This window comes from Echinops telfairi, unplaced genomic scaffold (genome assembly GCF_000313985.2).
Source record: "Echinops telfairi isolate 266 unplaced genomic scaffold, ASM31398v2 ScPeMD7_7469;HRSCAF=8507_1, whole genome shotgun sequence".
Lineage (NCBI taxonomy): Eukaryota > Metazoa > Chordata > Mammalia > Afrosoricida > Tenrecidae > Echinops > Echinops telfairi.
In genome coordinates this window covers 29,570,397-29,586,045 of record NW_022111373.1, presented here as the reverse complement: position 1 = coordinate 29,586,045, position 15,649 = coordinate 29,570,397, and the positions used below count along the sequence as shown (strand labels likewise).

General features: G+C 40.0%; 1 protein-coding gene across 1 annotated transcript in view; it reads left to right on the top strand.

Moving 5' to 3' along the window:
• Window positions 1–13,179, top strand: part of KCNN2 (potassium calcium-activated channel subfamily N member 2) — a 197,710-nt gene extending 184,531 nt beyond the window's left edge. The window contains exons 7-9 of the mRNA XM_030888905.2: window positions 3,548–3,675; window positions 10,867–10,936; window positions 12,572–13,179. Coding sequence (XP_030744765.1) covers window positions 3,548–3,675; window positions 10,867–10,936; window positions 12,572–12,859 — 486 coding nt within the window. The 3' untranslated portion in view covers window positions 12,860–13,179. The remainder of the gene's footprint in view (window positions 1–3,547; window positions 3,676–10,866; window positions 10,937–12,571) is intronic.
• Window positions 13,180–15,649: the final 2,470 nt, after the last annotated feature.

The following is a 15,649-nucleotide window of genomic DNA, read 5'->3' as shown; positions in this document are numbered from 1 at the left end:
GAGATGTTGGACAGTGCAAGATATGACAAAATAATAATTTTTAAATTATCAAGGGTTCATGGGGGAGGGAGGGGAAAAGTGAGGAGCTGATGCCAGGGGCTTAAATGGAGAGCAAATGTTTTGAGACTGATGAGGGCAATGAATGTACAAATGTGCTTTACACAATTGATGTATGTATGGATTGTGAGAAGAGTTTTATGAGCCCCTAATAAAATGATTAAAAATAAACAATACCAAAAAATTAATACATAAATAAAACCACATTTGAGTCACAGGCAAATGGAGGGTTTTGTTATTCTGCTTGGATGTATTGTTTGATGGATGCCATTTTGAAAAGCAGCAATTGAATATGCTTTAAAAGTTGATACTTGGGGGAAAAAAGTTTATGCTTGTATTTGAAAAGCTATTAGAGAGTTCAGAGAAGATGTTTTAAAATAAATGTACAAGTCTCAAAGTTCCTCAAAGCAGCTGGTGGGTTTCGTGTTTAGCTGACGGATTCAGGCCGTCAGCTAAGATGAGTGTTCACCAATGAGAACCCCTGGAATATAAGGTCTCCAGGACATTAGCTGCCCCAATGAACTTTGAAATTGAGGCTCTCTGAACCCTCTCAGCCAACTTCTCCCTGTCCCAAATGGAAGGAATCATGTAAAACACATCAAGATAGTAAGTTGCTTTTATAAAAGCTTACATACTTAAAAAATAAATTGGTGTTTGCCGTTTGCGGACGGTGAATCCCCACCCAAATCCATGGTAGTGTCCTATATTGCTACTCTCTCTGTGTTCCTAGCCCATCAGTTTTGCTCATTGCTTGGCCTAGTTCCCAGTCTCTTCACTAGTGTGGGCTCTATGCTCCTCCTCCTCCTCTGTCCCTTTGGCTGGGAAGGGTGCAGTCTGTGCAGATCCCTCATCCGCCTCGCTGGCATCAAAGAAGGCAGAGACCACCATTAACCAGGGGCCTCATCTCTCGGCTAGTGGGACAGGGCCTGTCTCTACTGCAGGCAGTGCTGGCCAGTCACTTCCCATTGCTCTCTCTTTGGAAAGCAAAGTTCTCACCCCCAGCCATTCCTTCACCTTAGAATAGAACAGGATTTTCAGCTGGGAAAAAGTTCTGACCGGTGATGCCTACAACTATTCGAGAAAGAATACAGTATTTCCATAAACCTCAAGAAGAAGCAAAGAATTGCCTCAATAGCATATATCTTCTTTGTGCATGCAGATATTGTTACTTAATATGCACATTTTTCATCATTTTCCTGCTGGCTTAAGGATGCTCACATGCACATAGTCTAATCAATACCCAGAGGAGGTGCTTTAGGAATCAGTCAATCCTGAAAGTAATCTGACTTGAAAGAAACCAATAATTTTCTTCAAAATGATTCCCTAGAAAAAAATTTCACTCAAAAGGAAAACTTAAGCTACATGACAAAGATTCACCATCATCCAACAAATGAGATATTGTCTTGGTGCTTGTGAAAAATAGATACTTGGGTCTATATTTTTAGTGCAATTCTTAGACTTCCTTATAAATCTAAACAATGAAAAGAACTTTAATAATAATAATTCCCTAACCACCTCATAGGAGCTCGAGTGGCATAGTATGTTGCGTGTTGGGCTGCTAACTACACAATCAGCAGTTCAAAACCACCAGCTGCTCAGCAGAACGATGAAGCTTTCTTCCCATGTAAAAATTTACAGTCTTGTACACCCTTGGGCAGTGCTACCCGGCCCTGTAGAGTTTTTATGAGTTGGAACCAACTCAATGGCAATGAGTTCGGAGTTTTTTTTAACATCATCATGTTACCAAAAATTGAAACCCTATGAAATGAGTTAGTCTTCTCAGCCTGACACAATGAATGAGGGAGTCAAGAATATAAAACCAGTCTCCCATTCCAGCTCATTTGCCTGTCTCCCACAGAACACTGTCTTGGAAGGCTGTCCTCTCTCAGCCAGCACTGTGTACCAGCCTGTGTCTCTGTTTGTGAACTATGAGAGCAAGTAAAAAACGATTGCTAAAAATTATCGAAACCTTTATTAAAACAAACTATCAAAAGCATGAAGCCGTTGTTTCCAATACATCCCCATCTAGACTGCATTTTTGAAAACCCTGTTTCCCTCTCTTGCGTCCATTCCCAAACCATTTGGTACCGTATGATTTACATCACATCAAAATGGCAGTTTGGGACTCCTCCGGGGACCCAAGTCATGCTCCTGTTTAATGTTCTTTGATGTAGGCGGGAACAATAGGTCCATCGGGTTGCTGGAGTAGTTTTCCAGCAAAATCCTCATGTGATAGCCCTTGCTACCCATGAAGAATGAGCAGATACCTTGTCATGTTGAGGGTGGGGGGGAGATGGTGTAATTTTCCTAGCCATATTTTCACCAATACGGTTTTCAACTCTCTTAAAACTTCATCATAAAGACCCAATAACCCTATGAACTTCTTGATAGGAGACCTATTCCTCTTTGGAATCCCAACAAAACACCATCACCTTCCAAGCTGACCTATCTGCCTTGAATTGAACTGGCCAAGCAGATTGCCTCTGGAGTTACTGTTAGGATTTGACCTTGTTTGAAGGCTACGACGGACCGTAGTAAGATGAAGACAAGAGTGTTACTGAACTTGTCCGCCATCATCTACTCATCACCAAGACATATTTAAACATATTTTCTTTTGAATAAACCTCTGCATGTATGAATTAAATCCCTACTAGCAATACTTTTTTAACTTACCTTTATACTGCTAAACATCACTCTAAAGCTTAAATGGAACAAATTCATAAACTACAAGCCTAAACCATATTTCTAGGGCCATCATACGTGTAATATACGCAAAGAAGAGGTCAATGGGTATTGTTAGAATTTTTGAAGACTTTAATCAAAATGGCAAGTGATTAAATCCTTTTAGTAAAGAATGTGTAATCCCAACAGCTGGAAGAAGCCAGTGTTCCTGTCATGCTTGCATCCTTTAAATTTTCCCATCCATCTGAAATGAAACGTCTTTAAATTTCTAATAAAACACAAACTCTCAATCAGTTAATGAAATGGTGTTAAGCATATAAATTGCTAAATTACATGGGGAGCCTATAGGCACTGCATCCACACCTACATTAAGCACAGAAAGCGTGCCCTTTCTATTGCACACAGCCAGAAATACGCAGCCAACTTGCGGAGGACAAGATTAACCTAGTCCTCCTGTTATTTTGCATTTCCCTGGGGAAATGGAAAACTACAGATCTCCAGGTGGAGGAATCACCACTTTGATTTAAAGATAAAAAAGATTCCTGATGAAGGAAGGTAGAGTCCGTCCCCCCACCCCCCTGCAAAAAAAAAAATCAGTATTATCATAATATTTTAGTGTAAATGTTGTTCCAAGAGAGAAACAAAGAAATAATAACTTCTGGAAAGGCATAGAGTTAAGAAAAAGAAAAGTGTTTCCTGAGTAACCGCTGTCATAAAAGAGTTAAAGCCCACTCTGACCACTGGGAGGAAGGCTCTGGCCCCAAGCAATGTGGAGTGGGATTTATCCATTGCTTTGTTTTCTTCACAGGTGAAAAACGCAGCTGCCAATGTACTCAGGGAAACGTGGCTAATTTACAAAAATACAAAACTCGTGAAAAAGATAGATCATGCAAAAGTCAGAAAACATCAGAGAAAATTCTTGCAAGCTATTCATCAGTAAGTACTCTTTTCCATGTTCAGCCTGCTTTTAGCTCCCTGGCGCTTGCTTCCTGCTCGTGAATGAGTTAAGAAAGAAGAAAGCATTTGTGTGGTTGTTCCCAGGTGACACTATTTGGCAATTTAATAACTATATAAATGAAATCTTGATGAAAAACTGCCAGTTTCTTTCATGATTAAAAATTATTTATTATGGATTGGATCCTTGTTTAATATTTTAATTAAAATCTCTTCTCATTTTCTATCTTCAGAAAGAGTCATTTCAGTTAAAGTTTTATTTATTTCAACTTATTTTCCTATGTATTTCTATGATATTTAGTATGCATCAATGGCAAAATTTTGAATGCAAAATTTGCATTATAAGACCTATCAGGTTTTTTAAGATATTGTTAGACAAGTTCATTTAAAGATAGTGGCACGAAAGTGTTTTATCTTTCATCAAAATTTTGAGACTGTCTATGTGTTATATGCTGAGTTATAGTTACTATGGACCCTGTATTTATTTCTTTTTATTCTGAGTTATCCATGAAGCCACTGTTAATTGTGTTTAAGTTCTTCAGGCCATGTAGGTGTTATTGTGTCCCATGACTACCATAGACTTCCAAAGTAAACGTTGGTATGTAGCAAATTTTGACGATAATTTTAAAGCACAGGGTCTTTTTCTCCTAGGCTCACACCATTTTACTGTAAGTATTAATCATTCAGGTGTAAACTATGATGCTATGCAGGCTTGCTTTTAACATTTGTGACTCCCACCATGGTAAGAAAAGGTCTGTAGATCTATGTCAAAATGTATCTTCTCCATTCTGAACTAGCCCTCAGGGGACAAGGGAGCACTGAAACCGAGATTTGTATTGTACATATTTACCGTATATACTCGAATATAAGCCGACCCAAATATCAGCCGAGGCACCTAATTTTTTTTAATCATTTTATTGGGGGCTCATACAACACTTATCATAATCCATACATACATCCATGTGTCAAGCACATATGTACATTTATCGCCATCATCATTCTCAAAACATTTGCTTTCTAATTGAGCCCTTGGTATCAGCTCCTCATTTTTATCCCCTACCTCATGTACCCTTGATAATTTATAAATTATTATTTTGTCATATCTTACACTGTCTGATGTCTCCCTTCACCCACTTTTCTGTTGTCCATCCCCTACGGAGAAGGTTATATGTAGATCCTTGTAATCAGTTCCCCTTTCTACCCCACCTTCCCTACACCCTCCCGGTATCACCACTCTCATCACTGGTCCTGAAGATATCATCTGTCCTGGATTTCCTGTGTTTCCAGTTCCTATCTGTACCGGTGTACATCCTCCGGTCTAGCCAGGTTTGTAAGGTAGAATTGGGGTCATGATAGTGGAGTGAGGAAGCATTTAAGAACTAGAGGAAAGTTGTATGTTTCATCTTTGCTACACTGCATCCTGACTGGCTCATCTCCTCCCTGTGACCCTTCTGCAAGGGGATGTCCAATTGTCTACATATGTGCTTTGGGTCCCCACTCCGCACTGTCCCTCATTCTAATGATACCATTTTTTGTTCTTTGATGCCTGATAACCTGATCCCTTCAACACCTCAGAAGCAACTAATTTTACAACAAAAACTGCATTAAAACTGTGCTGAAAAACTCAACATACACGAGTCTATACAGTAATTTATTTATAATCCAGGCATACTTCATTTCATTATGCTTCACTTTATTGCACTTCACAGATATTGTTTTTTTAAAAAAAAGGAAGGTTCTTGGCAACCCTGCGTTTTGAGCAAGTCTGTTGGTGCTATTTTCCCAACGGCATGTGCTCACTTCCTGTATCTGTGCCACGTTTTGGTAATCTTCTCAATGTTTCAAATTTTTTCTAATGCTATTGCATACTTAATGAACTAAAAAAAAATCCCTCACCATGGAGTAGATTCCAATGCATGGAGACCATATGTGGGGTTTCCAATGCAGTAAATCTGCACAGAGCTGATCACTTCATCTTTCTCCCCAGGAGTAGCTGGTGGGTTTGAACTGCTGATCTTGCAGGTGGTACCAATACCTAACCTACAGCGCCACCAGGGCTCTTAATGTATGCTGTCATCATACCTGTTATAGGCACTGGGAAACAGAAAAAAAAATGTAACTTAATGTGATCCTCACTCTAGTGTGGCTGTTTGGAACATGGCCCACAATCTCTCTGAGCTATGCCTCTCTAGCACTTACCACCTCATGGAAATCACGATACATTCCTCTGTCCTTTCACCTGCCCCTCCAGTTGGCCGGCTTAAATACGTCTCCCTAGGAACATGGACTACGTCTATAATTGTGCACATATGAACACTCGCAGTCAATTTCTGCCTTCCATAGTGAAACAGAAGCCCATATGCTCAGAGGAAGGCTCCGCACGGGTGATCGCGCATCTGGCCCTCCCTGCTCCTCACACCCACTCACGTGTGCCTAAGAAGGCGGCATTTCCTTGTAGTTTTGTGACTTGATTGGATGCATAATTATGCTTTTTCTTCAATGTAGGGAAAAGACTATAATTTTAAAGTAAGTGTTCACAATAGAGGACAGATTAAAGGGGGAAATCACAGAGAGGACCGCTACATTAGCTCTGGTTCACAGAGGAAGTCTGATTTCTAGCTAGCACAATGATCTCTGTAACCAGGCACTACCACGTAAGAGCATCGTGGTTCCTTGAACTTCAGACCCAAGAGACCCCTCAGAGAAGCTGCACTTTTGCCTCTACATCCTCAGACCTATCCTCCTGCTGGAGGACTGGGCCCTTCTTCCAGTGACTAACCTGGCACATCTCTCCTGTAAGAGCGGGTATTCCTCCCACAAACCAGACAACACAGCAACGCCCACATTCACCCAAGAGGTGCACCTGCCATAGAGTGGAGAAATCATTTCTTTGTACTTGCAATGATAATCCCTGTTGTTCAAATATACCCAACAGGAACCTTACCTTGGTGGGAGTGAGACGCCATGGAAGTGGTTGCATGCGGTCAGCCTGTATATAGACTAGAGCAAGCACACATCAACTCCTGGGATCTTACTTGTGACCAGGTTTCTCAGTGTAGCCTATTAAATGTAAAAACAAAAGTCACCTGCTTTGATTCCTGGGAAATTTTTTCCATATAGCAACACATTCTAAACACAGACTTCGACAATCTTTGTAATCTAGTCCTGTAGTCATGTGCTAATAAGCCAGATACCACCACCAACACCAATAAAAAAAACCTCACTTCCCTTGTGTCAATTCTGACTCACAGCCAACTGACATCTGGATGCATTCCCAGTCAAAAACTTGGCAGAAAACGTAGGTGGTGGTCACAGGGAGTCCACTGGAAAATTCTTTCAACCTTGCTGCAGGTTTGAAATGTTTCATAATAAAACGTTAGAAAAATTCAGGGAGATGAAATTTAAAACTGTCTGTAAGCCATTGGCAGGGGCATCCTGTAGCATGCTGAACTGATCTTCAGGGCATGTGGCGAGGGATCAGCCGGCCCTTTGGCTGGCGACTTTGGCATAGACTGGTACAGGAAGCCACTTGGGATTCTTCGGCTTCTATCCGATAGCTCTCATTCTGTTTCTTCTCTAGCTATGTGCATTTCTAAAACAACTCTCGGAAAAATGTTCTGAATTGTTTTGTAAACTAGTCTGGGTTTCCTTTGGGCAGGGCAGGGAGTATTTATAAGTGAGAAACTCCGTAACTAAGTACGTTTGTGTGGGCTGGTTTAGCTAGATTGCTCTAATCATGCACAATTAGCTTTCATATTGACTTCGTGTTGGAAGTTGAGGCGTGATGTAATGAAGGCAAGCACACCGGGCTCGATTCTGAAGGGCAAGCCATTGCCCAGTGCTCAGTCTCAGCGAGGCCTTACCCCGGTCTGTCAGGACCAGGTTAAGTCAGTCCTTGTTGGACGAGGGAAATTTTACAAATTCATTTAAAAGCGCTCTCCTGGTCTCTCCTCTTCTGTGATTTTCCTGGAGTGCTGTTTGGCAGCTCTCTCCCACCTTCTACTGACCGTCTTTCTCTTCCCCACACCCCATAGCCTCTCTCCCCAAGATGAGGCCTCTCAGATCGCCGATGGAGACTGCACTCTCCAGGCTCCTTGTCAGTCACATGCTGACCTTTTTGGATTGGCACTTGGTGTCATGAGACATGCTATTTCTCAATCTTTTAAGCCACTTTCTGGTGACAGTGTTAACTATTAATGTTTCCTATTCTTATATCTCAACTGTGGACCCATCAATCCACATGAGCCAGTCTCAAACCAAGAAATCCAATATAGATAATCCATATGGCACAGTGTTGGATTATCTAGCTTTCAGCTCGAGCCCCAAGTGAGAAAAGATGGTACCCCCTCCCTCCCCAAAAAAGCCTATCTGACAACATTATTTTGAATATTGCCCCTCCTTTTAACCATATCACATTGGCAAAAATATGGCAAGAATACTTGCTAGTGCTTAACTTCCTCTATCAAAAAGGCCAAGATGACATCATATTTAAGTTCTTCCATCAGAAGCAAAGCGCTTTCAAGTAGGAGAAATGAAGAAGATGGCAAATGAACAGTGTGTCCTCTTTGATCAGTGTGCCAAATCCCACTGTATCACTGCAGGATCTTCCAGCCAATGAATCGAGCCCCCTGTGCACAACTGAACTCCACTCTGTGTGATTTTATTCCAGGATATTTTACAGTTTCTTTTCTTTTGTTTTGTCTTTTTATTTCAACAAAATGAAAATAGAGCTCGGAAGTAAGTTGTGTGAGCCACTCCTTTCAACATTTGCAGAATTTTCTACCAGCTGCATGCACCCAACAGATCTTTTATTTGTGAATTTTAGTAGTCTGATTGCTGCTATGGAAATGTGATCCAAAATCATGATATTTTCCTGTGATAAGTGAAGTTCACAAGGAAGAAATCAACATATGTTTCTTCTTCTTTTGTGGGGGAAAAGTGTAATCTCTATCTGCATGTTACCTTTTATTCTGGCAGCTGTGGCTCAAGTAGCTTTTGCACCAGTCCCCCTCTATTCCTGGCAGTCTAAAGATGAGCACGATGACTTTAGTTCATAGAAGATTAGGAATTCCAACCAAACGGGGATATTCTGTTAGGTTTCCCGAGTAGTAGAAAATAAAATTGGGCAAAATTCTACTGTCAAGCGCATATTACAGCAATCTTAAAGCAGTAAGTTAGGTTTCATTGTGAGTAAGATGACATGCTCACCTCGTGAAGGGACCAGCTGCAGCCCTGCCACCTGACTGGCAGAGGTCAGGATTGCCTCTGTGCCCCCGGGCTGTCCAGGATCCCTGATCCAGGGATCCTAAGTGCCAGGCATTCGTGAGCAGACCACACGATCGCTGACTTCACTTCGTAAAGGAAGCTGGCTATAAACCTCTTCGATACATGGAAACCTAACCCCCTGTAGCCGGCAATTAAAACACCGGTAGTGCTGTTGAGACAATGCAGAATGCTTTGGACCCTGATCCTGCTCTTTGTCTCTCTTTCATAAAGGGACTAGAAGGGGTTAGGAGATGAGAAGGGTGAGACCGGCCTGGAACGCTTCCGCCAACAATCAAGCCTTGGAAGGGAACTAGGGGGAGCAAATCTCTGTCTGTCTGTCTGTCAGGTTTGGAATTTTAAGGTCTAGAGGACCACTAAAAACCACCAGGAGAACCTCTGCTGGTATAAATCCAACCGTTCCTCAGCAACCGTTTCCCACACGAGGAAACCGAATGTTAGTCGGCCAGTGCACACAGACCCGTGCCTGCACTGCTACTCCAGTGCACCTCTCTATAATGACCTCCTGATGGCTGAGGGACTTCTATTTTTTAATTTGTTTTTAAAAGGCAAAGACCAAGAAGTATAACTGAAAGACACTATTGTAAGTACTTTAAAAAAACAAGCTTTCTCAGCTTTATGTTGGATCTATACATATATTTTTAAGTTTCTGTACACTGGAGCATCTCCCGTACTTAAAATAGAAAAAAAAAATTGCTAAAACCACATGAATTAAAACCACATGCATATTTGTTACAGAAATTTCCTGGCAGTAAAATCTTGCCCTGTGCATTTCTTTCCTTTTATGTAATTACCTTTTAATTGAAATTGAAAAATAACCAAGACCCATCTATTCAGCAGTAAAATTCAGTAAAGACCCATCTATTCAGCAGTAAAATTTGTAAAATGACTCATCATCGATGTAAAGTTAGCATGGATTTCCGTTTTTTCTTTTTCTTCACCAAGTAGCTCAGAGCAAGGTGCTACTTTGTTGTTGTTGTTGAAGCAAGAATTAACGAACCGCTTTTCTTTTGTTGGGAAATATGAATTTCTGGTAATGTAATTTGAATAAGTACTAGTCAGATCATTAAATAAGTTAATAAACAGAAGTTCTCATTCAGAATTTTTTTTTCCAATGGCAGCCATTCGACTCTCAATTAGATACACACAAGGGTATTGAAAATTCACTAAAAGTAACCTTACTAATAGTGATTTAATCTGTCAGGTACGTTTAATTGTCCTCTTTATTTTAGTCCCTACTAAAAATTAAAGGAAATTCTCCCAAGGGCATGGTCTGGACCTCCTTCAAATTCAATGGCAGTTTACAAATGAAATGCCTTGAAGAATAAGAGAATTACGTGGTTTGAGTTATCTTGCTGCTGGTTGAATAAAAGCTTTATTTTTGTTCATAAGAATCTCACTTATCACTGTGTTTTCATCAGGTTTAAATACCTAACCCAATCCATTTCAGACTAAACAGGGCTAATACCTGTATCTAGCCATGTAGGCATAGGAAGGTGCTCATTGCTCCTACATCAATAAACTTCCAGTTGCTTTGCATCTTTCTTCCTATGTCTATTTGCCACGATACTGGGCTTGAAGGAATGCGGTGGCCTTTTTCTCATACGGTCAAACCCTTATGAGCCTTTCTGAATTTGACTTTAACTCCCTGGTAAATAGTTGTCCTGCGGACATCTCATTTCTTGCTCTTTCTCCTTTCTTTTTTGTGGTGTTGGGGAAGCATGCTTCTCATTGTACTAGACACCTAACCACTTTGGACTTTACCCCAAAGATTCAAGGCATCATCCATGCAGTTCTTTGCTCTTGTCGATCTTGTGCATGCTCGTTGGAAGCCGTAAGGTACCCAGGAGAAAAAAGGGAACCTGTCTGATGTCAACTTCTGTCTTTTAGATTGAGAAGTGTGAAAATGGAACAGAGGAAACTAAATGACCAAGCAAACACCTTGGTGGACCTGGCAAAGGTACGTTCTATGCGGTCAGACTTCCTGGTCGTATCTGTTAGAGCAGCTTCAGAAGGAGCCCACCCCAAATTTGGTTAACGGATGAATCAAACCATAACAAATCACAAATAAAATGGTGGTCTAACTTAAAAGAATACTTTTTCTAAAGCTCTTACAAGAGGATACACTTTCCTGATATCAATTATTCAATGTGCACACTAAAGCTTTCCTACGTGGAGTGATTTAGATGTACAATAAGAAACAGTGGATTCTGAGATAACTTTGTGATTTTTACCTGTAGTTCAGTTGCAAACCTATCAGAGAACAACTACATCCACATTTCTACTGGCCAGGCAAAATAGGATTAAGTATTAAGATTGGTTGTTTTGTTTTGTTTTTAGGCATTCAGAAGAATGTAAAATTGAAACATTAGAAAAAGATTCTTAAAATTGTCTTTCAAAAAGACATTCATTCACTTCTAGAATGTAATGTATGGCTATTTCTCAATATCTTTACTTAAAAATCATGCCTCTTCTTTAGAACTATATTAATAATCCCCAAATTATTTTACCACATTGATAAAATTTATTAGTTATTCTGCCAAATAAAATCCACTCTCAAAATAAGATTATATTTATCAACAATAAAGACATTGCTAAAGAGGGTACTGGAATTGTATCAATCTTGGGAGCTTGGTAAAAACCACAAGACTCAGGCCCTCATTCGTCACTCCATCCTGAATAGATCTTTAAGGTGAACAAGAACACTAGGGAGATAGGCAGTCCTTAGAATAATAAGCCATCTGAGGTCGAAACAGTAGCATTTGCCCAAAGACAGAATTCAGAATGCAGATAAGGTGAAGAAAGGAGGAGGAATAAAGCTGGGAAATATGGGGAGGAAGTGGAATAGAGGATCTCACACTGTGGGATTTGCAATCAATGCCATGACATAACTCTATGTGAATTGTTTAATGGAAACCAGTCTTCTCTGTAAACCTTCTTCCAATTCACAATGAAACGTTTTTCTGTTTTAAAGGGGGAGAGCATGCTTCCATGTCCAACATCTCCTCTAAATGTTTACTCTCTCGGTAGTAATCTGCCAAATGGCATTTGACTCAATGGAGGAAGACATATCATTTGGAACATAGGACAATGAAAAATATTCAGAAATTTTTTACTTCTCTAAATTACTAAAGAACTCCATTAAACCAGTTTGTTTTAAACTTCATTCATATTCCACCCTCAAACTGTCTGCTACATCCCAAGACCATCTGTACTATTACTTATTGTTCTTTAAATCCAAAAAGTAGCTTTGCCCTAATTCATATTATATATTGAAAACTCAATTTTACAAGCTGAATTTTTGTAATGACTGCTCAACTACATAAATATTATGTTGAAGCCTGCTGGTTTATCTTTACACAATCTAAAACCATTAGCTTTACTATGAAAAGAATCTTCACCTTTTCTGCCTCTGAATCAAATTGAAGTCCAAAACCTTACTTTTCTAGATCATGGCATTAGACAGACACGTCCAGTTTCACTTGACAGGTAAACCATTTAGGGAGCTGAGTTCCTGTGTTGCATTGGGAATCATCTTCCAGGAAAGTATCATTGAGTCTCCTAGCTGCCCCTATATCCCTATCCTGTTTTACAGACCCAGAACATCATGTATGATATGATTTCCGACTTAAATGAAAGGAGTGAAGACTTTGAGAAGAGGATTGTTACCCTGGAGACAAAACTAGAGACTCTGATTGGCAGCATCCATGCCCTGCCTGGGCTCATCAGCCAGACCATCAGACAGCAGCAAAGAGATTTCATGGAGACTCAGATGGACAGCTACGACAAGCCAGACGCCTACAGTGCCGAGCGGCCCAGGTCCTCGCCTCGGAGGAGGCGGTCCTCCTCCACAGCACCACCAACTTCATCAGAGAGTAGCTAGGAGAGAATACGTTAACCACAAAATAAGACTTTTTGCCATCATATGGTCAATATTTTAGCTTTTATTGTAAAGCCCCTATGGTTCTAATCAGAGTTATCCGGGTTCTGATGTCAGAATCCTGGGAACCTGAACACTAAGTTTTAGGCCAAATTGAGTGAAAACTCTTTTTTTTTTTTTCTTTCTGATGCACAGGGAATGCACCTATTATTGCTATATAGATTGTTCCTCCTGTAATTTCACTAACTTTTTATTCATGCACTTCAAAAGAAACTTTACTACTACATTATATGATATATAATAAAAAAGTTAATTTCTGCACATACTCGTTTGGCACTTGCTATTTATAGAACTTCACCTTTACATTCCTTTACAGGTAAAATGACTGGTTATCAACTGATGCATGCTGATCATTTTGATTTCCAAAAGGTTGGGTGGTGGGGGAAGAAAGCCATTCAATTACTCCACCCCCTGTTCAGATTTTCCCTCATGATGAAATGTCAGGGTTACAAAAATTTGATCCTTACTAATTAGTTTCATGTGTACAGTGCCTTATATTTAAACTCACTGTCTTTTCAAATGATTTAGAAAATGAGGCTGGTAGATAAGAACATATATAGACAAGGGGTAACAACTGCCTTCAAGAATTATTTTTGCCCCCATTTTAGCAGCAAACCTGCATAGCGAAAGTGTTATAACATTCCAATATTGCTGAACTTCAGGTCTAAATTACTTATTTCTTATCTTCATTCATTGATTGTGAGGGGCCCTGGATGCATTTAAGTCTTTAGAATATACACATATATATTCTTTATGCATTTGTTCTCATAGCTCTTAAGAGCATAACTCGACAGCATGACATGTGTCGGCGAGGTGACGGCCCCTCTTCGTCTAGGCTGACACAGTCAGTGCAGGGAAGTAAATGGCACCCTGCAAACATCACACGTCTCACCCCCTTGCTTCACGGACAGCTGAAGTCATTTGGGTTAAAAAAGGACCACTGAGCACTTCGTGCTGGAAAAGGCTTCACGAATTTTCTCTTTAAGAATCCACTGACTCATTTTAGAAGACATAAAACGTGGAATCCCTTCTCATGCTGCTGTTACTGACTCTATAGGATCTTTGGGACCACTTTATATTTGTTATTATTATGCAGTTTACATCATAAGAATAGGGCTCTCTTTACATATCCCTTCAATCAACTTGCTTGAACTAGCCTAACCCTCAATATCGCTCCTTCATTTTCCCAGGTCTGTTTAAGAAGCCTATGCCTTCTGCACCTTTACTTTTTTTTTTAAACGGGTATTCTTCTTTATCACTAAAGTGATATATATGATATACCTTTAATTATATGTGATATACTTCTATGAATAAAATAAATGTATGTACTACAAATGATAGAAAAGTCAAAGACTGCCTTTTAAGACCGAGGGTGTAAATGTGTGATTGCATTAGACTGCTGGAGAACAGTTTAGCATTTATTCACCACCTCTGCAAGCGGTTGAAACTGAAGCACATTATGCATCTCACATATACAAATATGTCTGTGCATATAAGGAGACACCCTATAAAATCTCATATGCAACAAAATATTGATCAGAAGAGTATATTGCTAAATGTTGACCTTTCCAGCCTGCTTCATCAGGCTCTCCGCTTCACGGATGGAGTTACCGTTTCCTTTTAAGTATCTGGGTTGTTGTTGTAAGGTGCCACCGAGTTTGTTCTGACTCAGAGAAACCCTGTGCACAGGAGAACCCAGCACTGCCTGGTGCCGTACCCCTCACGAGTGTTCCTCTGCTTGAGCCCATTGTTGGAGCCACTGTGTCACCCCATCTCACTGAGGGCCGTCCTCTTTTTCTGTATTATCAAGCACTCTGTCCTTCTCCAGGGATTGGTCTCTCTCCTGGCAGCATGTCCAAAGTATGCAAGGCTACTACACACACACACACACACACACACACAGTATTTAAGGTAAGCAATTTGGTATGAAAAAGAGACGTTCTGGATAAGAAATGGATTTGTTCTTGCAACTGATACCATTCACTCTCGCATATTCTACCTTTATTGTGATGAAAAGGTAAAGTAGCAGATAATCAAGTTAATGATCATCGTACTGATCAGTTGGTACCACCAGCTCAGCACACTAGATTAGGGAAAGGATGATGTCTTGCTCCTATGGAAGAAGAAATAAGGGCTTCTCATTTAGACTTTCTCACCTTATATTTATTCTCTTTTTCCTGATTAACTGAAGCTTCTCTAAGTGAAATCATCCTTTTGTCCTTCAAAGAGGATCCACGATTCTTGCCCCTATATGTAAAATATATAAAGAGTAATAAGCCTATTGGTTTTATCTGTAATTCTTGCATTAAGACTAAATGAGCACAGTGGGAGAGGAAAAGGAGATCGCCCGTTGGGTAGACTTTCCCGTCATCAATTTCTAGATGAGCCATCCTCTACCAGCTTTATTCTCATGTCCCTTTGCACATGACTCAGATCCCACTGGCTCCTACAATGGCTGCTCTTTTTTGTTTTATTGCCACATACTTCATATATACTTTATTCATTCTTTGTATTTCCATATGTAGTTTAGAATGATCTGAGTCACCTCCACAAAATAACCATTGTGTTTTAAATGAAATTTTAGATTAGTTTGTATGGAAACGACCTCTTTACAACACTGAGTCTTTCCATCCATTAGCCTTCACTTTAGGTAATCTTTGATTTCTCTTAATGATGTCTTTTCATCAGCCTTGCACATCTTTTGTTAAATCTATTTCTAGGCTTAATCTTTTT